The sequence below is a fragment of the Choloepus didactylus genome, chromosome 5 (assembly GCF_015220235.1).
Source record: "Choloepus didactylus isolate mChoDid1 chromosome 5, mChoDid1.pri, whole genome shotgun sequence".
Lineage (NCBI taxonomy): Eukaryota > Metazoa > Chordata > Mammalia > Pilosa > Megalonychidae > Choloepus > Choloepus didactylus.
Window position 1 is genome coordinate 103665876 of NC_051311.1, and position 25116 is coordinate 103690991.

The following is a 25116-nucleotide window of genomic DNA, read 5'->3' on the forward strand; positions in this document are numbered from 1 at the left end:
GTTCCTCCTTGAGATCCCGAGTGGAAATCAGCCCTGACAGCACTCAAGTGTTCTGTAACCTTGGATGAGTCACTTATCCTCCCTGGGTCTCCTGTTCCACATATATAACAATGAGAAGGTGGTTGATTTTATTTTTTTTCTTGAAATAATGGGAATTAATTTTCTTAGGAGCCAAAATTTTGAAATCAAGGTGTCAATAAGGGTTGGTTCCCTTCTGGAGAGCCTGAGGGAGAATCTGTTCCTTGCCTCTCTCCTAGCTTCCGATGGCTCTTGGCAGTCCGTGGTATTCTTTAGCTTGTAAGCACATCACTTCACTCTCTGCCTCCATCTTCACGTGGCCTCCTTTCCTCTCTGTGTATCTTCTCTGTCTCTTATAGGGACACTCTCATTGGATATATCAGGCCCATTCTAATCCAGCATGATGATCTCTCAATCCTTACTTCAGTTACATCTGCAGAGACCCTCTTTTCAAACAAGGTCACATTTTGAAGTTCTGGGTGGATATGAATTTTGGGGGAGAGCTGAGCACTATTCAGTCCACTACATTGGGTCCATAAATACTATGTCCAGTACATAGTGTGGACTGAGGGCATTTTGGCATTCAGAATATAAATCAGGACTTTTTAGAAAGAACTGAAAATAGCAGAATGGTTTTATTCCTGTGGTATTACCTAAAAAGACGATAAGTAGACATGATTGCATTTCATCTGTGTTTTGCTGCCATCCTGGGACTATATCTAGGGGCATTGTTGATGTTCAGCAGCCTCTCAAGTCAACATCTTTGGGTTAATTGTCAATGGAAGTAGGAGGGATGGGGGAAAAGGCAATGAAAGAGGGAGGCAGAGCTGGGATATGGAATTATGCAGGTTACCAATGTCTTGGTTATGTCTTCTGCATTCTCCATGTCAGGGTGCCCTTGGCAGGGACAGTACCAAGGTTAACTCTCTGCTCTGGTTGATGTTTCTCACCCAGCATTCTCTCTTCCACCTGTCTGCTGAAGGTGCTCCTGTTGGGGATCCTGTCTTGGCACATTTAATGAGCTCCCCTGGTTGTCTTATGTGCATTCTAGGCTGTAATTAATTTTAATACCCACTTTCTCTTGTGACTTGCACGATATTACTCTCGTGGCTCTCTTCTTTCTTTGCTCCTAAGAGGGACCATTTTTTCAGTGGCTTCTGCTGGCCAGGGACTGTGCTCGGTGTTCCATGGCCATTGCGTCAAGTACAAACTTGCAGAATTCCCAAATCAAAATCCAAAAATCTTCCTTGACTGCTTTGTGCCCTCCACTATGGGGTCATCCAGTCCTGTTGATTTTCCTTCTTAAAATCCTCTCAAGTCCATCCCCTTCCTTCCCAGCTCCTGCTCTACTTCCTTAGATTAGGCCATGTCTTCTCATGCCTGGGCTTTTTCATAGACTCTTTATTTCCCCATCTGCAGTCTTGTATCTCCACTTCATCACACCCCTACTTAGAATGGGTTGCTGGCTCCCCATCTTCTCCAAGATAAAGTCTTAATCCTAAGTCTGGAGCATAATGCTCTCACAGACTGGCCCACAGCCTAGGCTTCTACCACTTTGCTGTGTGTCCAGAGCTCCAGGCCCACTGAATTTGTTGCCAGTCTCTCGGCATGCCATGCCCTGTGCCCTCCAAGTCTTGCCACAAGCCATCCCTTCCCTCTTCACTTGGAGGCACCTTCTCCAAAGAAAGTGTTTTTTAAAATATACAGAAAGCAGAAATGAGAAAGGGACCAGTTAGATACATCACAAAAGATCAACTATGAAGAAAAGCATGCTCCAGCAATATGCTGTTTACAAGAGACTCACCATAGACCCAAACACACAAATAGATTAAAAGTAAAAGGATGGAAGAAAATATTCCATGCAAATAGTATACTGTTTCTTACTTTTACTTTTAATCTATTTGTGTGTTTGGGTCTATGGTGAGTCTCTTGTAAACAGCATATTGTTGGAGCATGCTTTTCTATTCATTCTGCCAATCTGTGTCTTTTGATTGGGGAGTTTAATCCATTAACATTTAATGTTATTACAGTAAAGGCAGTTCTTCAGCCATTTTGTCCTTTGGTTTTTTATGTAGTATCTTTTTTTGGGGGGGGCGTGTCTCTCTTTTCCTTTATTGTAACCTTCTTTTCTTCATAGTTGATCTTTTGTGATGTATCTAACTGGTCCCTTTCTCATTTCTGCTTTCTGTATATTTTAAAAAATACTTTCTTTGTATCTCTTTATGGTTACCTTGGGGTTTATGTTACACAATCTATATCTGTAACCTACTAATTTGAAAAGATACTGACTCAGCTTCAATATATACACGTTCCCTTCTATGTTACCCATTATCAGAAATATGCCTTTTTCTTGTTCAATTGTGTTCTTATAGGAATTAAAGTATATTGAGGATACATTTACCCTTTTAGTTACCTATTACTGAAGATTTTCATTTCTTCGCACTGATCTAGTCCACTCTCTGCTGTCTTTTCCTTTCAACTTGCAGAATGCTTTTAGTAATTCTTGTAGGGCAGGTCTTGTGTTGACTGACTCTCTCATTTTGGGTTTATCTGTGAATATTTTAAACTCTTCCTCATTTTTAAAAATGATTCAGTTTATTGAGATGTTTTCATATACCATACAGTCATCCATAGTCTACAATCAGTTCACAGTACCATCTTATAATTGTGCATTCATCACAATCAATTTTTGAACATTTTCATTACTCCAAAAACAAAGTAAGAATAAAAATAAAAGTTAAAAAAGAACACCTAAAACATCCCATTCCCCCCCTTTCCCTCTATTTTTCATTTAATTTTTGTCCCCGTTTTTCTACTCATCTGTCCATACACTGGATAAAGGGAGTGTGAGCCAAAAGGTTTTCACAATCATACATTCACACTGTGTAAGGTGCATAGTTATACAATTGACTTCAAAAATCAGGGCTTCTGGGTTGCAGTTTGACAGTTTCAGGTACTTCCTTCTAGTTATTCCAGTACACGAAAAGCTACAAGGGAAATCTATACAGCACATAAGAATACCCTCCAGAATGACCTCTCGACTCCATTTGAAATCTCTCAGCCACTGAAACTTTATTTTCATTTTGCTTCCTCCTTTTGTGAAGAAGACTCTTTATCCCATGATGCCAGGTGCAGGTTCGTCCCCAGGAGTCATGTCCTGCATTTCCAGGGAGATTTATTCTCCTGGGAGTCAGGTCCTTCAAAGAGGGGAAGGCAGTGAGTTTACCTGCCAAGTGGGCTTAGAGAGAAGACACATCTGAGCAAAAAGAGAGATTCTCTGGGGGAGAGTCTTAGGCACAATTATAAGTAGGCTTAGGCTCTCCTTTGCAGTTACAAGCTTCATAAGGAAAAGCCCCAAGATCGAGGGCTTGGCCTTCTAAACTGGTAGTCCCCAATGTTTTTGCAAATATCAGGAATTTCCCAGCTGTGGAAGTTTAATATTTCCACATTTCCCCCCATTTTGCAGGGGGGCCCTGCAAATACATTTTTATTTCCTCCCCAGATTACTTTGAGATGTATCTCCCCTTCATTTTGGAAGTACATGTTTACTTGATAAAGAATTTTTGGTTTGCAGTTTTTCTCTTTCAGTACCTTAAATATATCATGCCACTGCCTTCTTGCCTCCATAGTTCCTAATGAAAAATCACCATATGGTCTTATTGAGGATCCCTTGTATGTGATGAATTGCTTTTCTCTTGCTTATTTCAGAATTTTCTCTTTATTTTTGGCGTTTGACATTCTGATTAGTATGTGTCTAAGAGTTGGTGTATTAAGAGTCATTCTGTTTGGAGTATGTTGCATTTTGGACATGTATAATTGTGTCTTTCATAAGCTTAAGTTGGGAAATTTTCAGCCATTATTTCCTCTAATATTCTTTCTGAACCGTTTCCTTCTCTTTTCCTCTGGGACACCCATGATACATGTTTGTATGCTTCATGCTGTCACTCAAATCTCTGAGATACTGCTCAATTTTTTCTGTACTTTTCTTTATCTGTTCTTCTGACTGTATGATTTTGATTGTTCTGTCTTCTAGTTCTTTCTACTGCCTGTTCAAATCTACTGTTGTATGCCTCTAGTGTATTTTTAATCTCCATTATTGTGCCCTTCACCTCCATAATTTGTTATGTTTGTTTTTAAACTTTCACAATCTTCTGTTTGCTTATACATTGTCTTCTTAATAGCCCTTAGCTCTAGAATGACCTCTGAACTCGATTTGAAATCTCTCAGCCACTGAAACGTTATTTGCTCCTAGTAGAGATTGCTTCTTTTTCCCGCAGGGAAGTGTTTCAACTCAGCCTGCCCTGCCAGTGGGGGAGGGGTGCCAGCCTCAGCAGGGGCTTTACTTACGGTACTTATGCTGAGATCTCAGCCATTCCCACCCATTCCAGACTGTTGTAAAATGTGTGTCCAGTAATGGTTGTCCCCTAAACAATTGTTCCAAACTATTTACTAGTTGTTTCTGGCTGTTTACTAGTTGCTCTAGAGGACTAACTAAATTCCACATGCTGTAAAATAGAATTTTGTGTGTGGTGTGAGATAGGGGTAGTTGTAAATTTTTAAAAATAGTGTTATTTTAAGTATTTTTCTGTAAATTGCATGTTTTAGTCAATAATAAGACATGGTTATGTTTTCTTATGGATACAGATACATTTACCTTATTTTTTTTTTAACTGTCGCATAACATTCCATTTTATGGATATACAATAGCTAGAACATTTCTGCATTAGCAGACATTTTGATAGTTTCCCATTTTTGTGATAATAAACTGAATGTCTTCAAGCATGCTTTTTGGTGGGTCTGGGAGGAAACATCTGTGGGTTGATATTGGAAGTGAAATTTCTGAGTCATAAGATATATGTGTTTAAAATTTTTAATTGAGTCAAACTCTTATGGCAGTATTTTGTGAGGATAACCAGTTCTCCACATCCCTGCAGACACAATATTATTACTTTTAAAATATCTATGGAACTGACAGGTGAAAAATGATTTACATTGTTCTTTGAATTTGCAGATTCCTCATTACTAGTAGGTTGAGTGTTTTTATATATGTTTATGGGCAGAAACCAGATTGTAGTAAGACATCAAATAAGGAATAATTTTAAATATGTATAGTTCTGAAATGTGGATGTTTTTAACGCAAATCTCTGTTTTGAAATATCAAAAATCATATGTGTAGCAGACGAACAGGTGCATAGATAGCTAAATTAAAGGAAAAGAGGGATTATTCTAGTTTCCAAATCTGTACTTCTTAATGCTGAAGATTTGGGCAATTATTATCTAACCTTTTATCGTCAAACTCAAAATAACAGTTCAGGTTTACCACATTTCTCTGATAATTCCTTTCTGATAATGACCACCTTTTAAGAGGTAGTCATTTCCCATGGAGCATAAAACTGGCCCTATTAAGGGGCAGCAGGAAGAAGTTTCATAGTCAAAACTGGCCTTTGAAGTTGTTAAGGTAAGGGCAGCAAAGTAGATTTTATCACTTCATTCAGTATTTCTGCCATTTCCTATGCCCACCAAGTAACTACAAACTGTAGAAACTTTATTTGTAATTGTAGCACAATCAGTAGTTTAGCAAAGACAAATAAACACGAAGAAGGGCAAGGCAAGTTGCTTTTACCATTGATGAAGATAGTTTGGTGACAAAAATCCTTATCTGCTCCATGGGACACCATTAGTGTTCAAACAGAGAAGGGGGAGTTCTGGAGCAAGGTATTTATTTCTTCCTTGGTGTTACAGAAATAAAGAATAGAGAAAATTATAAAAATCAGTAATGGTATATTTTTCTACTTTTGAGTGATGAAGCCACAAATACAGGATGGCAACTGGTGGTGCTTTTTGACCATTTCTTAAGCTATATTAGCTCACTTTTGAGGAATTCTTGGAAGCTTTTAAATTGAGGCAATGTGTTACCATGTGCCTTGAAGAAGTAGGGCTGAAACTAAACCTCTGAATTTTTCATTGATGAAAATTTATTTTTTTTATGGAAATTTACTTCTGTTATTTAGATAGACATTACCTGTTGTATATTTAAAGATATATATATATATACACATATATATATATACATGAAACTTATCAGATTGAGACTATAGAATGTTAGTGGTGAGAAATATTTCATCTTTAGCTAATAGTCTTTAAAATATAGTGGTTGTAAGTAACAAGGTGGCACACATGAAAATATTTAAAACTAACCACGTGGTACTTCTGTTTCTGAAGTAAAGCACTTACAAATATTGTTTGATAATAGAGTGAGTTCTCCAGTTAAATATATAAGCACATGATTTTAGTTAGATAAGATGTATCTGGTATCTGTGAGATTGTTTACCAGAGTGTTTTTCAAGTTCTCCATTCTAAGGGATATTTACCTGTACTGTGGAAGTACATGCACAGTTTGAAAGTATAAATTATAATCAGCCAAAGACCAAATTTATTTTCTTAAATTAAGTTGTTAAATATACTTTTGGTGTTAATAAAGCATAATCACTTAAAAAAAAAGTAGTTGTACTGTAGGAAACAAATCCATTGTTCTCGAGGTCATAATCCCCTTCTTTGGATAATATATCCAAGCATTTAAATATTGATCAATGTTATGACTTACTAAAGGCCAAAGTAGCTACTGATATGGCTGTGCTCTTTTTGTGTCCTCTCTTTCTTTAAATTTTCCTTAAGGCAATTGACATACATCCACAAGAAGTGCCACAGTGAACCTGATGGACCTGGGATTGCAGCATTAACTAGTGAGGAGCGTACGCAATGGGCTAAGGTTATAATTTACACTCTTCTTAATGAGCCTTTCTCCAAACAAATTATTTTTGAGATTTTCTTGGTATGTAGAATACCATTTGTAACATTTAATCATCATCTCCTTGCTCTTTAGGCACGAGAATATCTGATTGGTCTTGATCCAGAGAACTTGACCATGTTAGAAAAAATTCAGAGCAGTTTACTGGTATATTCCATAGAGGATAGCAGTCCACATGTAACACCAGGAGATTATTCTCAGGTACTTAACTGACTTGTTTTATGTTGTTATTCTCACAAATTTTCCTAGAGGGCTCTTGTGTATATTGAACATGAAAAGATTTTTTTCTTTTTTAAACATGTAGCTTCTTAAAAGTCCTTGTTGCTATGAAATATATATGTACCAAATCGAAGCCTTTCCATAACTAATTAATAATTCTTTGTATATTCTTGAAGTATTGCTTAGATATATTTTCCACTTCATTTAATTTATTTTATTTATGATTGTTGTTTTCATATCATGTCAGTGTTTCCCAACCTTATTTTCATTGACACGGGACAGCAGTGTGAATGCACTCATGCCAAAGGTGATGTGCGAACCCACCCATAACCTGTGGCAGTGTGCCTTGGCACATTACTTAGGGAGCTCTCTCCTAAGAATTATATCATACTTATTTATGATATCATTTGATTTTACTGAAAACACCAACTTTCTTGAGTTTAAAGACCTTACTTTGTTATTTCTTTTTTTCCCCTCTTGAGTAATGTTGTTTCCTGGGAAATAATTGAAGGTAGTAATCATATTAGAAGTCTCACAGACTTTTAAAAACACTTAAATTATTTCATAATGTAATCATCAATACTGACTTTTCCTCTTCTTAAGCTTTAATTTTTTTTTTTTTTTTTTTTTTTTTTGTAGGAGAATCATCAGACTTCTTCCTAAGGAAGAATGTGTTTTAATGTACTATTGTTTGACCTGTTTTGACTGCAATCCATAGTTAAAAATACAGTTAAATAGTAGTCCACTGTGCACATATGTTTTCACACACACAAACACACACATAAAATAGAAGTTTCACGAAACAGTAATTACTTTTACTATCTGTAGTATACTTTGATATTTATATTCTACTTTTTTTTTTTTATATAAAGAATTCTGATTGCAATGCAGTAAATTGATTTCATGACCCTCTTAGGGACTGTGACCCACAGTTTGGAAAACAGATTTAGTGGTGTGGATATGAGTTCTTGAAATATTTTCCTCCTAACTAAATTTTAATGACCAAACTTATCAAGGCCTTTTATACAATTCAACTTGTAAAAGCCTTGTCCTTTCAATTGTATGTTCTCTAAACATCCATGAATATTGTAGCAGCATTCTCTCCTCTGGTTGAATTTTCTTAACTTGAGATTTTGAGAAATACTTGAAGTCATGATCAGAATCATTATCTTTTGAATATAACTGTATTATCATTTTATTAAATTTGATTTATGTGAAGAAGGAAAAGTGAGAAGACATGTATGTATTTAAGATATAGATACATACAAATCAATGTTAAAACCATTTTAATTGGGAAAAATATTTTATTTTAGGTAGCAACAATGACGCTTACTGGAGATCCAACAGTACGCTGGGGTGACAAATCCTATAACTTGGTTTCCTTTTCTAATGGAGTATTTGGTTCTAATTGTGATGTGAGTAAATTACATAAGTTATTTTTTCCTTACAGTTTTTCCTTACAATATTTAATAAACCATTTAAATACTTGTGCTGTGCTGTGGTAGTATAAGTAAACTGTTCTTTAGTTTTATGGCATTATAATAAAACATTCAGTTATGAATTACCAGTGAAAGTAGAATATACGACAAGATATTTTCATCTGTAGTAAGTCTAACAGTTTGGTAGGTATCTGCAAAATAGAATTTGCCTGTAACTTTTTATTTAGCATAAGCTAAATAAAAAATTGCTTTGCTTATAAGGACATTAGCCATATTTGATTTAAGGCTCACCCTCATTCAGTTTGGGCATGCCTTAACTAACTATAGATATTAAAATTTCTAGCAATAAATACTATTTTTAACCTTCTTCAAAAAAGAAAAAAAAAAAAAAAAACTCCTGGTTCTTCTCTGTTTTCCTCCCATGGTCTTCTTTACTAGCTGTCTTTCTCATAACTTTCTGATAGATGTCTAGAAAGTTTATGAACCAAGAAAATTAAAAAAAAAAAGTCAGTTGAAACAATACTGTTATCTCGTTATAGCACTTTTCATAGAGTACACACTTTAGTATAAGGTAATATGAGGTAGACCGTTTTGTTTCGTTTTGGTGGCCTTCCTCTAAAATATTTAGTGACTCCAAAATACCAAAAAGGCCTACTACTTGCTCTGGGTTCAGTAATTATATTTATCAGTATTTATTCAGTTTTAAGTGATAAAAACCTAAAACAAATTTGCATTAGCAGAAGAACATGTTTATTGGCATAGGGGTTAGGCTAAATTTGGGTAAGGATGACTTTTAGTGTTCAAATGCTGTCATTAGAAATTTCCATTTTTTGGCACTACTTTCCTCTGTTTGACTTCATTTTTAGATAGATTACACTATGTATTGTTGCACCTACAGTCTCATACCTTCATAGCTCTCCTTGTAACTTAGTGACCTCAGTGGAAATAGCCAGCTACTTTTTTTTCCAGTGGTTCCAGCAAAAGTCCAGGAAATAATGGTCTTTGGTTCTGATTGGCTTGTGTGAGTCATCTGTCCATTCTGGGACTCACATACTTTGATTGGCTTGACCTGAGTCACATGCCCATCCTTGGAACCCAGTGGGTACTGTTAGTCTCATTCAAACCACATGAGCTGAGAGATGGGAGGTAGTGTTTGTCTAAAGTAAAGTAAGCAGCTGTTATCCCAGAAGAAGGCAGAATGATTGATAAGCAGGTAATAAAACTGGCTATTACAGTAGTTTATCAGAGTGGCAATGGAAGATTGTCATGAACCATTTGGAAAATTTTTCTTTACGTTTGATTCCAATGTTGACAAAATATTTTATGTTTATTGCCTCAGTTTACTTCTCTTAAGCTTCTTCTTTGATTCTTCTTAACCTTCTTCAGTCTGGTTTATGTCCTCACTATTCCCTAGAAACTATCCTTTACAAGGTAGCTAAGTGCCTCCTCTTAGGAAAGTCCTAAGGATTTTTCCCTCTGCTTCTCTCTGACTTTCTGCAACAGATGGTTACCCCGCTCTTATAAATTTTCTGACACTGCTTGCTTCCTTTCCCTTTAACAGTCTTTTCCTATCCACTGACTAAAACTGACTTTAGTATTTGCTTTAGTTTCCCAGCTGCTAAAACAAATACCACTTAATGAGTTAGCTTAACAAAAGAAATTTATTGGCTCATGGTGTTGAGGCTAGGAGAAGTCGAAATTCAAGGCATCGGCAAGATGATGGTTTCTCCCCAAAGACTGATGTTCTGGGACTGGCTGCTAGCGATCTTTGGTCTTGGCTCTTCTGTCTTCTGCCAGTGTACATGGTGGCAGTGTGTTCTTTCTCTTCTGGGTTCCATTAACTTCCAGCTTCTGGCTGTTCCCCATGACTTCTTTTTCTGTGTCTAATGTCCTTTGCTTATAAGGACATCAGCCATATTTGATTTAAGGCTCACCCTCATTCAGTTTGGGCATGCCTTAACTAATAACATCTTCATATGTCCCATTTACAAATGGCTTCTCACCCCCAGAACCAGAGGTTGGAACCCAAACATGCCTTTAGTGGAAGATATGATTCAATCCCCAACAGTATCAGTCACACTGTTTCCCTTCTCTTCCTTCTCTTTCCCCTGGTTTAATAGTTTCATTGATCACTTTTTATAGGTGATTTGCAAGTACACTTTCCAGCTTTTAAATGTTATTTTCATTTTGTGAGTTGTGTATCACTATATGTTAAATTGTTCAAACTGGATGTTATATGTTATGTAAGAGCAGATATTGCCAAAAGAACTGTCTTTCCTTCCCTTCAAAAAACAGCTTTCACCACCTTGATTTTTACTAATGGTGTCAACATCCTGCTGTTAACTCAAAATCAGGACCAAATTAATTTTAATGATCTTTTCTCTCTCTCTGAATAAGGATCCCAGCACAACTCACCTGCTTACTGTAGTGATTGTATAAACATATTTAATATATGCATTAATACCCACATATTTATAAAATAAGTCTGATTATCTCTGTTTGAAAATATGCTTTTTAAGTTCCATATGAGTTTCCCTTGTAATCTAAGATAATTTTAGATAATGCAATTTAACCTAAGTAAAACATCATTAATGGAGAATACATTCTGTAAAATAAGCTGTTTTTAATCCAAAGCCATGCTGCTGTTCTTTTCCATCAGTATAGTTATAATTGAGAGTTGGCTGTGGGTGGTTAAATATGTACTTTTGTGATTATGCTAATTAATCTCAATTCCCTTTTCATTTAAAAATTGTTGAGATCAGCTATTTTCCTTTCTGTTGTAAGCTTTATTATCGGGTTTTGTGTAGGGCACATAGGAAGCATGTAATAAACATTAATTATTAATAATAACAGCAGTTCCTAATTATTACTGTGGGCCAGATCCTGTACTAAGCACTGTGTAAGCATTGTAAATCATTTCTCATAGCAGCTATATGAAGATAGTCTTATTATTCCCACTTACAGATGAAACAATTTTATTAAAGAATTAAGTAACTTTCTCTGTTGCAGTTAGGAATAGACGAAATTTGGATTCAGAACCAAAGCCCATATTCTTTTTTTGTTGTTGTTTTATGCAATTTTATTGAGATACATTCACACACCATATAGTCCATCCAAATTATACAATCAGTGCCTCACAGTTTCATCATATAGTTGTGCATTCATCACTACAATCAATTTTTGAACATTTTTCATTACTCCAAAAAATAAAAATAAAAAGAATAAAAATTAAATTGAAAAAGAACACCTAGAACATCCCATACCCCCCATACCCCCCGTTATTCATTTACTTTTTGTCTCCAATTTTCTACTCATCTGTCCAGTCACTAGATAAAGGCAGTGAGAGCCACAAGGTTTTCACAATCACACACTCACACCATAGAAGCTATAAAGGTATATGATTGTGTTCAGAAATCAAGGATACTGGATTGCAGTCCAGCAGTTTCAGATATTTCCTTCTAGCTATTCTAATACACTAAAAACTAAAAGGGATATCTATATAATGCATTAAAATAACCTCCAGAATGACCTCTCGACTCCATTTGAAATGTCTCAGCCACTGAAACTTTATTTTGTTTCATTTCTCTTCTCCCTTTTGTTTCAGAAGGCTTTCTCAATCCCATGATGCCGGGTCCAGGCTCATCCCCGGAAGTCATGTCCCATGTTGCCAGGGAGAGTTTCACCCCTGGGAGTAATGTCCCATGTAGTGAGGGGAGGCGGAAGTCCACCTGCTGAGTTGCAAAGCCCATATTCTTAAACAGTATGTTACACATACTGCCTGCATTTAAATGAAAGGGGAAAAGTATGTGAATAAATAAAGCATTAGGAAAGCATTGGAATTATAAGGTTTCCTGACATTTTTTTGTTTTTGAAATTATTATTTTTCCACAAGGGGATTACTGGTTCCAGGGAGAATTTGAGATGGTTACTCTTGTCTTAAATAAAATAATTTATGTGATAGTGTTTGTGAAAATATTCAATAACTTTAAAGCACTACACAGTTGTGAGATGGAGTTTAGAAATGCGTTTTGCCATAGACCTGTGAGTCTTGTTATGCATGCTCTTGCTGGCAGATAGAATGAACTGCTCAGGCACCTGCTGACCTCCTCCCAAGAGCCTTTCCTGATGATGTGGCTGATCTCTACATGGTAATAGTGTGCTGTGCTTCTCAGCTTTGTTGGGCTGCATTATCTGGCAGCAGAACTGTCCTGTTGGGGTGAAATTAAGACACCTAATTATTCCCTCTGAAACTGGGTCCAGCTGGGCTTGGTCCATATCTCAGACCAAGGCTAGCAATGTCCCATTTAGTCCATGATTGGCAACTATGTTTAATGAAAAGTGGTGGCAGAAATGCAGAGAAGGAGCCATCTGACGTGACTGTCATCAAAGGAACATGGAAAAAAGAAGGCAAAACGAGTTTGTCTTCCAAAATAAATGACAGCTGCAATCCTTTTTCTAGCTGTAGCTGTCAAATCTGTTATACCCCGGCCTATCTTTTTTCACTTGTTTTTGAACACTGAGGATTATTTCTCCCACATGTTGACAATTTGCTAGATACATACACAAAATGCCTATGCTTGTTAATACTTACTTAGTGACCTGTGTCTTTACCCAAAGAAGTTTATGCCCATTCTAAATGCCTTCAGATAATGCATCAGATAGCCTGCCACCCCATAATCCCGGAACATCTTAGTATTGCTTACATACACCTGCTGTGTTGATTTCCAGTACAAACAGCAGTTATTTTTTGTAGATTGTTCATGTCTACTTTACAGCCTTCCCCCATTACCACAAGAGCCCTAACTAGGTACTTCCAACTCGTAATATTTGTTCTTTTGCAGAAAATACAATACAGCAGTTATATACTGTGTGAAATCCGTATCTTTATAATTAGAAGGTGAGGCAATTAAGGATTTTAAGAATAAGAACATTTTCTGCACTTCATGATATAGAATCTTAAGGAATGGAGTGAAGTGGAAATAAGTGTATTGGGTCAAGTTTTATCTTGATATAAAGTCTTTTTCAATTTTTAAATTAACTTGATTTATCAAATAAACATTTCCAAACAAAATAAAGTGAAGCAATAGGAAAAACAAATATCCTGAAATAACTTGATTCCTTTCAATATGCTCCTACCATACCAAAAGAAAATTAATGGAATTGTTTATTTTTATTTTAGCATGCTCCTTATGATGCAATGGTTCTGGTAAACATTTGTCATTATGTTGATGAGAAGATTTTTGAGAATGAAGGAAGATGGAAGGTACATTAAAACAAATATTTCATCTTTTTTCCCCTAATATTTTTATATATGTAGTATTTTTAAATATTCTCTGTTTTCAGGGTTCAGAAAACGTGCGGAATATACCACTTCCAGAGGAGCTTGTTTTCACTGTGGATGAGAAAGTATTAAATGACATCAGCCAAGCTAAAGCCCAATTTTTTAAGCAGGTAGATTTTTCACTTTCTCTTCAGTAGTAGTGCTTTCTCTTTTATTTATCATGTGTAAAAATTTGGCTATTAATGCAAGCATGACAGCATAAAATATTTTAAAATTATACCTTCAATACCTTTAATTCTTTATATATGATGGCTACTTTACTCCAGATGATAATTTGGTTTGCTTTGGGGGTATTCTTTTTAGGTAAATTTTCACAGTTCTTATTTAATTCTTTTTGTTAGGCATCTGATCTGGAGATTGTGGTTTATGCCTTTACAGCTTTTGGCAAAAAGCTGACCAAGAAGAAGATGCTTCACCCTGATACATTTATTCAGCTTGCACTTCAGCTGGCCTATTACAGACTTCATAGACGGTGAGGAATAATCATTTTTCATTTTCAGAATCCTAAAGTCCAAGGGTATATTATTTTTTTTTGTAGTCATTCAACCCTAAATCCTCATTGTGGTTTCTTACTTTTCTTCAGTTGGAACTGTGTCTTAATTTTGCAGTTCTGTCAACAGTGTGTGAGAGTTCTCATCTGCCCAGTTTCTCTCCTTGCTCTTCAGGACTTTGACACTTTTGAAATGTCTGGTCTCTTCTAAGAGAGGCTTGTCGTTCTTTGGAATTCAGAGCATTTTGTTTTCTTATGATCTCATTTTTCTTATATAGTCATGAAAAGGAAAGATTTTTTTAGATTATCCAGCTTTTTCTCATTGTTAGGATAGGAGAGGCAGACTTTTGTGATTTTTTACATCTTAAGCAGAAGTGGAAGCCTCTGGATCTTGCTTTTTTATCCAATCTGACAATATTTCTTTAAATTGGAGAGTTTAGATATTTATGTTTATTGTAGGTTTTAGGCCACCATCTTGCTGTTTGTTTTCTCTATCCCATCTGTTCCTTGTTCTTTCCTTCTTTTGCATTTATATTGTATGCTGTGTGAATAAAACTTTAAAAAATAAACAGAAAGATACAAGTGCTAGAGAAGACAAGGAGAAAGATATACCTATTCACTTTTGGTGGGGAAGTAGAATGGTGCAGACCCACTGGAGGGCAGTGTGGTGGTTCCACAGGAGGCTAAGTAGAGGGCTGCCACATGATCCTGCAACTTGGTATATACTTGGAAGAACTGAAAGCAGGGACATGAATAGGCATTTGCACCCTGGTGTTCATGGTGGCAGTATTCACAATTTGCAATGGATGGAGGTAGACTAAGGGTACATTGATGGGTAAGCAGAAGGATGAACTGTGGTGTATACATACAATGGAATATTGAGCAAGAAGGAATGAAGTTGTGAGGCATGTAACTAGGTGAATGAACCTTGAGGACTTTATGTTGAGTGAAATAAGCCAGAAATGAAAGGACAAATATTGTAAGACTTCACTAATATAAACTAACTATAATGAGCAAATGCTGAGAATTGAATTTGAGAGTATAGGTTATCAGGGCATAGAACATGGGCAAATTGGGCATGTGATGATGCAGGAGAACAGAATGTTCAGTAAGTCTTATTGTTAAGGTTCCTTGATTGTACGCCCTTACAGCAGTAACATCTATTCCTGAGTTTTAACTGCTATTTAAGAGATGTTTATTTGGCTCAAAATTTATATTCTCTGTAGCACACTAAGTAATTTAACCTGTATGGTCACTTTATTTAAACAGCATAAGAACAACATAATTACATGGGGCCTAGAATAGGGAATGAGATCCTGTTATTCTGTTCAGGTTAATGTAATACCCTGATATATCCCAGAGTATTTTGAGCAGAAAATAAAAAGTATTTGCAAAGTCCCCTTGAAGGACTGGGGGCGGGGGGGGGGTGCGGGGAATGTAGAAATATTTAACTTCTTCACCTGGGAATTCCTGATATTCTCACAAGCCTTAGAGACTCCCAATTTAATAAGTCAAACCTTAATCTTGGGACTTGCCTTTATGAAACTTATCCTGCAAAGGAGAAGCTAAGCCTACTTATATTTATGCTGAAGACTCATTCCCAAAGAACCACTTTTGTTGCCCAGATGTGGCCTCTTTTGCTAAGCCAAACTCTGCAAATAAACTCATTACCCTCCCCCCTGTGTGGGATATGACTCCCAGGGGTGTAAATCTCCTTGCCAATGTGGGATATGATTCCCAGGGATAAGCCTGGCCCTGGCTTCGTGGAATTGAGAATGCCTTCTTGATCAAAAGGGGGGAAAACAAATGAAACAAAGTAAAGTTTCAGTGGCTAAGAGATTTCAAGTAGAGTTGAGAGGTCATTCTGGAGATTTTTCTTATGCATTATGTAGATATTCCTTTTCAGTTTCTAGTGTATTAGAATAACTAGAAGATAATACCTGAATCAGTTGAACTGTAATCCAGTAGACTTGATTCTCAATGATGACTGTATAACTATATGGCATTTATTGTGAGACTGTGTGATTGTGAAAACCTTGTAACTGACAATCCTTTTATCCAGTGTGTGGGCAGATGAGTGATGTAATAAAATAAAGACAAAATACGTAAATAATATGGGGTGGATAAGGTGTATGGGATGTTTTGGGTGTTCTTTTTCTTTTTCTTTTTTCCTTTATTTTGGAGTAATGAAAATGTTCTAAAATTGATTGTGGCGATGAATGCACAACTAATTGATACTGTGAGCCACTTGAGTTGTATACTTTGGATGGATTATGTTGTGTGTGAACATATCTCAATAAAATTGCATTTAAATATATCTATTTCTAAAGGTCATATAAAGGTCTTACAAAGGTTATGTAGGTAATTTCAAAGAATGTTATGATTTACAGTTCCACAGTTTCAGTTATATCCTTATTGTGAGATATAAGATACATACAGAAAGTTGATAACTTTCAAAGTACAATTTAATGAGTCACTATAGAGATTTCAAAAAATGTTATGGATTACAGTTCCACCATTTCAGTTATTTCCTTCTAGCTATACCTATATAACTACTAGTTAAATCATACTTTCAAAGTTATCGCCTTTCTGTATATAAGTTATATATTGCAATAAGGAAATAACTGAAATGGTGGAACTGTAACCCATAACATTCTTTGAAATTTGCTAACTACTTGTTAAATTGTACTTTGAAAGTTATCACTGTTCTGTATATATGTTAAATTTCACAATTAAAAATGTATTTTTAAAAAAGTTATAGAAATTTTTTCAGACATACAAAAGATGAAAGAATTTATCACCAGCAGGCTTGGGTTTTTTAATTTTTCCATTTTATCTCCACTATCAGCTGTTCCTCTTTTATATTTTTTAGTAGTTCTTCTAGGCTTACAAAATATGTCTAACTTTTCACAGCCTGCTTCAAATAATATTTTCCACTTCACATATAATGTAAGAACCTTAAAACAAAATGTTTATATTTCCCTTCTCCCATTCTTTGTGCTGTTGCCTTACATTATACTTCTACATAGTCTATAAAACCCCCAATACACTCTTGTTATTTTTGTCTTAATCATTTTTTAAAGAGGTCTTAAAAATATGAAAAACCTATTATGTATTTAACCATAAACCTACCATTTTCAGTGCTCTTTGTTCCTTTATTGAGATCCAGATTTCTACCCTGTATCATTTTCCTTCTGCCTGGAAGACTTCCTTTAACATTTCTTGAGGTACGTGTCTGCTGGTGATAAACACATAGTTATGCATTCACCACCACTATCTGTATGAGGACATTTCCATTTCTTTCACAAAGAAAGTGGAAGAGGCAAAAAGAGAAAAAAGAAAAGAAGGGAAAAATGACAACTAAAAAACAACAAAAGAAAATTAAAATAAAATACAATAAAAAAGTCAGACAGCAACACCAAGAATCCCATACCCCTCCTTTATATCCCCCTCTTATAGATGTTTAGCTTTGGTATATTGCATTTGTTACAATTAATGGAAGCATATTACAATGTTACTGTTAACTATAAACTCTGCTTTGCATTGATTGTATTTTTTCCCCAAAACCATCCCATTTTTAAATAACACCTTGCAAAGTTGACATTCATTTGTTCTCCCTCATGTGAAAACATTCTTATGTTTGTACATTTAATCACAATCATTGACCATTCTAGGTTTCATTAAGTTATACCATCCCAGTCTTTATCTTCTATCTTTCCTTCCAGTGTTCTACATGCTCCTAACATTCCTCTTTCAACCATATTCACAGTCATCTTTGTTCAGTGTACTTACCATATTGTGCTACCATCACCCACTATTGTGCTGCCACTTTGCTGTACTCATTTATGAGCTGCAGTGGCTTTGATTTAGATTTTTTACATACGGGATCATGTCATCTGCAAACACTGTGAGTTTTACTTCTTCCTTTCCAATTTGGATGCCTTTTATTTCTTTTTCTTGCTTAATTGCTCTAGCTAGAACTTCCAGCACAATGTTGAATAAGTGATGACAGTGGGTATCCTTGTCTTGTTCCACTTAGAGAAGATCGTAGAGGGAAAGCTTTCAGTCTTTCCCTATTGAGTATGATGTTAGCTGTGGTTTTCTTTTTTTTTTTTTATGTTCCCTTTATCATGTTGAGGAAGTTTCCTTCTATTCCTGTCCTTTGAAGTGTTCTCATCAAGAAAGGATGTTTAATTTGTCAAATTCCTTTTCTGCATCAATTGAGATGATTTTGTGTTTTTTTTTCCCCTTTGATTTATTGATGTGGTGAATCACATTAACTGACTTGCATACCTGGAATAAAACCCACTTATCTTGGTGGATAATTCTTCTAATGTGCTGCTGGATTTACTTTGCAGGTATTTTGTTGAGGATTTTTGCATCTATATTCATTAAAGAGGTTGGTCTGTAATTTTCCTTTCTTGTAGTATCTTGTCTGTCTTGTAGTGTCTGTGTTTGTATTATGGTGATGTTGGCTTCATAGGATGAGTTAGGTACCTTTCCCTCCTCTTCATTTTTTTTGAAGAGTTTGAGCGGGATTGGTACTAATTATTTCTTGAATGCTTGGTAGAATTCACATGTGAAGCCATCTGTTTCTGGACTTTTCCTTTTTGGGAGTTCTTTGATGACTGATTCAATCTCTTTACTTGTGATTGGTTTGTTGACGTCTTCTGTTTCTTCTCAAGTCAATGTTGGTTGTTCTTGCTTTTCTAGGAAGTTGTCCATTTCATTTAATTGTCTAGTTTGTTAGCATATAGTTGATCATAGTATCCTCTCATTATCTCATTTATCTCTTCGGGGCCAATAGTTATGCCCCCTCCCATTTCTGATTTTATTTATTTGTATCCTCTCTTTTTCTTTGTCAGCCTGAGGGCCCATCAACTTTATTGATTTTCTCAAAGAAACACTTCGTTATTTTGATTCTCTATTGTTTTTGTGTTCTCAGTTTCATTTATTTCTGCTCTAATCTTTGTTGTTTTTTTCCTTTTGTTTCTTTTGGGGTTAGTTTTCTGTTCTTTCTGTAGTTCTTGCAAGAGAGCATTTAATTCTTCTACTTTTTTCTCTTTCTCCTTTGTTAATATAGGCATTTAGGACAATACATTTCCCTCTCAGCACTGCCTTTGCTGCATCCCATGAGTTTCGATATGTTGTGTTCTCATTTTCATTCGCCTCAAGATATTTACTGCTTTGTCTTGTAATTTCTTCCTTCACCCACTTGTTGCTTAAGAGTGTGTTGTTTAGCCTCCATATATTTATGAATTTTCCAGCCTTCCATCTGTTATTGATTTCCAATTTCATTCCTTTATGATCCAAGAAAATGTTTTGTACAATTTTAAATTTATTGTGACTTGCTTTGTGTCTCAACATGTGGTTTGTCCTTGCGTATGATCCATGAGCACTTGAAAAAAAAAGTCCTGCTGTTTTGGGGTACAATATTCTGTAAATGTCTATTAAGTCTAGTTCATTTATCAAACTATTCAAAATCTCTGTTTCCTTATTGATCCTCTGTCTGGATGTTATTTCTATTGATTAGAGTGGTATTTTGAAGTCTCCAACTATTATTATAGAGGTGTCTACTTCTCCCTTCAGTGTTGTCAAGTGTTTGCTTCATGTATTTTGGGGCACTCTGGCTCAGTGTACAAATATTTATGATTGTTATGTCTTCTTGAGGAATTGTCCCTTTTGTTAATACACAGTGTCTTTCTTTGTCTCCTTTAATTGCTTTACATTTGATGTCCAATTTTTCTGATATTAGTATAGCTACCCCTGCTCATTTCTGGTTGTTGTTTGCATGAAATATCTTTTTCCAGCCTTTCACTTTCAACCTATTTTTGTCCTTGGGCTTAAGCTGTCTACAAGAGACACACATTATAGATGGATCATGTTCATGTTTTTTAATTCATTCTGCCAGTCTGTGTCTTTTTATTGGAGATTAATATAATCCATTATTTAATGTTATTACTGTTAAGGCAGTACTTTCTTCCACCATTTTGTCTTTTGTATTTTATGTATCACATCTTTTTTTCCGTCTCTTTTTAACCTTACTGATAATCTTTATTTCTATACTCTTCTCCAAACGTCTCTCTCCTGTCTTTTCCTATCTGCCTGTAGTACTCCCTTTAAAATTTCATGTAGAGCCAGTCTCTTGTTCACAAACTTTCTCAGGGTCTCTGTTCTAGTTTGCTAATGCTGCGGAATGCAAAACACCAGAGATGGATTGGCTTTTATAAAAAGGGCGTTTATTTGGCTACACAGTTACAGTCTTAAGGCCATAAAGTGTTCAAGGTAACACATCAGTAATCAGGTACCTTCACTGGAGGATGGCAAATGGTGTCTGGAAAACCTCTGTTAGCTGGGAAGGCACGTGGCTGGCATGCGCTCCAAGGTTCTGGTTTCAAAATGGCTTTCTCCCAGGACATTCCTCTCTAGCACGCTTGCTCCTCTTCAAAAGGTCACTCACAGCTGCACTGAGTTTCAGTCTCTTTGAGTCAGCACATTTATATGGCTCCACTGATCAAGGCCCACACTGAATGGGCGGGGCCACGCCTCCATGGGAACATCTCATCAGTTATCATTCACAGTTGGGTGGGGCGCATCTTCATGCAAACAACCTAATTCAAACATTCCAACTTAATCCCCACTATTATGTCTGCCCCGCAAAGATTGCATCAAAGAATATGGCTTTTTCTGGGGGACATAATACATTCAAACCAGCACAGTCTCTTTGTCTGAAAGTACTTTAAACTCCCCCTAATTTTGAAGGTCAGTTTTGCTGGATATTGAATTCTTGGTTGGCAGTTTTTCTCTTTCAGTATCTTAAATATGTCATACCACTGCCTTCTTGCCTCCATGGTTTCTCCTGAGAAATCTGCACATAGTCTTATTCAGTTTCTATCATATGTGATGGATTGCTTTTCTCTCACTGCTTTCAGAATTCTCTCTTTGTCTTTGATATTGACAATATGATTAGTAAGTGTCTTCGAGTAGGTCTATTCTGATCTATTCTGTTTGGGGTACTTTGCGCTTCTTGGATCTGTAATTTTATGTCTTTCATAGTAGTTGGAAATTTTCAATAATTATTTCCTCCATTATTCTTTTTGCTCCTTTTCCCTCCTCTTCTCCTTCTGGGACATCTATAACATGTATATTCATGCACTTCATGTTGTCGTTCAGTTCCCTGGCACCCTGCTCCTATTTTTCCATTCTTTTCTGTATCTGTTCTTTTGTTTGTGGGATTTCAGATGTCACATTCACTAATCCTTTCTTTTGCCTCCTCAGATCTGCTATTGTATGTCTGCATTTTGTTTTTTTTTTTCACCTGTAGGAATTTTGTTCAACAAATCCATTTGTACAAATTTCATTTTACAAATGCACACACACCATATGATTGAACAAGGCTAACTGTGTTAATATTACAATAAGAAATAATTCACTGTATACCCTTAAGCACCTTTTGAATATTGTGAATATATTTAAAGAAGTAAAAACATATTCTATATAGCTACACACTTAATGTTAAAATATTTACTGATACTTTTTCTGTAATGGAACTCTCCTCTAACAGTAATTTATATGGAACCAATACATAGAGAAACATATTAGTTGGAGTGGATGGGAAAACCACTTCTTAAGCCCAGCTCATAAAAAGTAGCAGTAGCAGTCTTTTTTTGGAAAACCCCAAGTCCAGAATCCAGAAATTCCCATTTATTCTCAAGAAATTTCGCAGCACTGGGGATTGTTTGGACACAACACAGCAATCACTGGGATGCAAGTCAGTTTAGCTATGGGCTCTCAGCCATTTGCTGTTTATTAAAACATTGCCCATCCAAAAAGAGAGATGTTGTTATGTTCAAAGGAGATTGTTTCTCTTTCCCCATTAGAATTAATCTTGTCATTAACTTCTTATTCCTCTTCACACATTCAGGGCACAACATATTATTTTCTTCACCTGCAGATTTGAAAGTGCAGGTTGGTAACAGGAAGAGAGAGATCATCCTCTGGGGAGTGTCAGGTACCCAGGCCTGCCCTGTATGGAACTGCAGTTGAACCCAGGCTTTTTTGTCTGCAGGTAGAACTATGCCATGGACCACACACCATCTGACAACAGAGGCTTGCAGCAAAAAATCTCAGCAGAAATAGGAGTGGGATGAATTCACAGTCTTAGGCTGAGCTGCTCTTGCAGCAGTTCTTGTTTGTGATGCCAGTATTGCCTCCTGAGCTGAAGTTATCACTTCAACTCTATTAGTCATTTCTTCTCTCTCCTTTCTCTTACAACTTTTCTGATCCTTTGCTGTCTTGGTCATTGTCTTGCATTTCTTTGAACATGACTGCAGCTTAACCTCTCCTGGTGTCAGGAGTATCCTGTTTTTGCTCACAGGAAGCATGTTGCTGGAGCCTCAGATAAACCTGTTTTCTGGCCATTGGTACTCAAATTAAAATGTTGGCACCTGTCCAGGTTTACCTTATTATTTGGAGGCAAAATGGTCAGCAAGGGAAGCACTAGTGCTTTAGGTTTTGAGCAAGCCTTGAATTGCTCATTCGAGGAAGATGAACTTTATCCTTTTTTCTAGACTTCTTTGGTTTAACTTGTGTAGCTGTAGTACTTGGTTCTATTTGATGCTCCTCTTGAGATCCTCTTTTATTGAAACTAATGTGATTATCACATGTTCCTCCTCTAATTCTTCCTCAAAGACATTCTTTTTTTTCCTCAAACCCAAGGGCAAAGAAACTCTATTCCAGCCTTATTGTAACAAAACCTCCATTTTGTTTTTCATCTCTTCTGCCTTTCATTCTCATAAGTTCTGCCATTTGTTTTTTCAAGCTTTCAAGTTCTTCTTTATGGTCTCTCATTGTCTTCTTTATATCCTTTATCTCTTTTGCCACATTTGCCTTCAACTTGATTTCATTTAGAATATTTGTTTGAGGATCTTTAATTAGTTGTTTCAACTCTTGTATCTCATTTGAAGTGTGTTTGTTCCTTTGAGCCATATCTTCTTGCTTCCTGGTAGGACTCATGATTTTGTGCTGATATCCAGGCATCCAATTTCTTTGATTTGTTTATTCTGTAGGTCATTTTGTCTCTTTTACCTATGGTTTTCTTGTTGGCTGGTTTTGTTCTCTATCTGTTCTTTAACATTCAGTTCTACTTAATCTAGACTTCTAGCATAGCTTCTGTTTAGCCAATCAGAATTTTTCAGCTGTTGTTTTCCTGGTTCTTTCCTTGCCTCTACTGAAGTTGTTTTTTGAGAATGGTCTCCCCACATAGGATTGATGCCAGTCAGATCCTAGATAAGACAAGCCCAGGACTCAGGAAAGGGTTGTAATCAGTATCAAGGTTCCCTGGGGATGGGACCCAGCAGGGTGCCAGTCTTTCCTGTGAAGCCTCTTGATGCTGTGCTTCTTCTGTCCTTTCCAGCAGGTGGTGCTCGTCAGCCCACAGCTCCCCACTGGGGTAAAATGGTACAGTGCTTTTAATTCTTGGCAGACCCTTTCCCTGCCAGGGGTGTGGTTGAGACAGAAGCTGAGGCAGAGATCGGGATTAAACTGTTTCTGTTTTCCATCCCCTGGGGCCTTAATTCTTTGAATGAGAGCAGCCACTTGTGCTTGCCTTGCCCCCACCCCCACCAATTTCTTGGGGAAGATAGGCTTTTTGGGGAATTATCTCCTTCACCTGACTAGTTACTTTGTCTCTCAGATATTTCTTAGCTCTTCCCTTGCCTAGGGTAGTGCTAACAACCGAAAAAGCCTGCTGCCTTTTTTTAATGCTAAAAAGTAAAAAGAAAAATATATCCTTTTCAGAACCAGTCTCCAGCCCCCCAGTTCACCAGTCAAGGGCCGGAGTTGGTACCAGGTTCTATGTGCCCCTTTTCTTGGGGCACAGCCCTTTTCCAGTATTCTGCACCCAGCCAACTCCAAATGCCTCTGTTTTTCTGTTTGTCTGTCTGTTTCCTGTCAGCCCTGCTTCCTGTCTGCTGTGGAGAGATCTCTGGGTTCCATTTGTGCTTTCTCTGGGTTTATCTGTGCTCCGATCTGGTATTCAGCAGTCTGAATTTGTTAATTAAATCTGCAGTTGGAGCTTGGTTGAGCTACCTTCCCCTGCTCCTGGTAGTGACTGCTTTTTCCCATGGGAAAGTGATTCCAGACCAGCCTGCCTTGCTAGTGGAGGAGGGGCGCCTGCCTCCACAAATTGGGAGACTGACTTACAGATCTGCACTGTGATCTCAGCCCTTCCCATTCCAGACTGGTGTATGACATGTGTCTGGTCACAGAAGCCCCCAAACAGTTGTTCCAGACAGTTCCTGTCTATTTACTAGCTGCCGTGGAGGACAAATGAAATTCCACACCCTGGAATATATTTTTGCTGGGTATAGAATTCTAAGTTGACAGCTTTTTCTTTCGGTACTTTAAGGATGGTGCTTTTAAGATTTTCTCTTTGTCTTTAGTTTTATTACGATTTACGTAGTTGTGGTTTTCTTTGTACTTATCCTGCTGGAGTTTTCCTTTCCATGCTTTAGTGAGGATATATTTTTACTGACCTGTTTTGTAGACCAGTGTTTCTTAAACTTTAATATCCTGCATATTACCTGAGTAGCAGAATTCTAGATCACATCTCTTCAGCAGTATTCAATCTGTTGCTTAATATAGCTGAGTATTTTAGAATTTCATTTGATTCCTTTTTGTAGACTCCAGTTCTCTGATGAAATTCTCCATTTATTTACTTATTAACATTTTAATCACAGCTATTTTTAAGCCTGTGTCTGATAACTCCAGCATCTAGATCACCTATGGGTCCATTTCTATT

The 25116-nt window shown here is 36.5% G+C and overlaps 1 protein-coding gene across 4 annotated transcripts in view; it reads left to right on the forward strand.

Annotated features, from left to right (window-relative positions):
- Window positions 1-25116, forward strand: part of CROT (carnitine O-octanoyltransferase) — a 154289-nt gene that overhangs the window by 22383 nt on the left and 106790 nt on the right. For all 4 annotated transcript variants that reach the window (XM_037836571.1, XM_037836568.1, XM_037836570.1 and 1 more), the window contains exons 7-12: window positions 6694-6787; window positions 6902-7027; window positions 8359-8460; window positions 13664-13747; window positions 13828-13935; window positions 14167-14297. In XM_037836571.1, the coding sequence (XP_037692499.1) occupies window positions 6694-6787; window positions 6902-7027; window positions 8359-8460; window positions 13664-13747; window positions 13828-13935; window positions 14167-14297 (645 nt within the window). The remainder of the gene's footprint in view (window positions 1-6693; window positions 6788-6901; window positions 7028-8358; window positions 8461-13663; window positions 13748-13827; window positions 13936-14166; window positions 14298-25116) is intronic.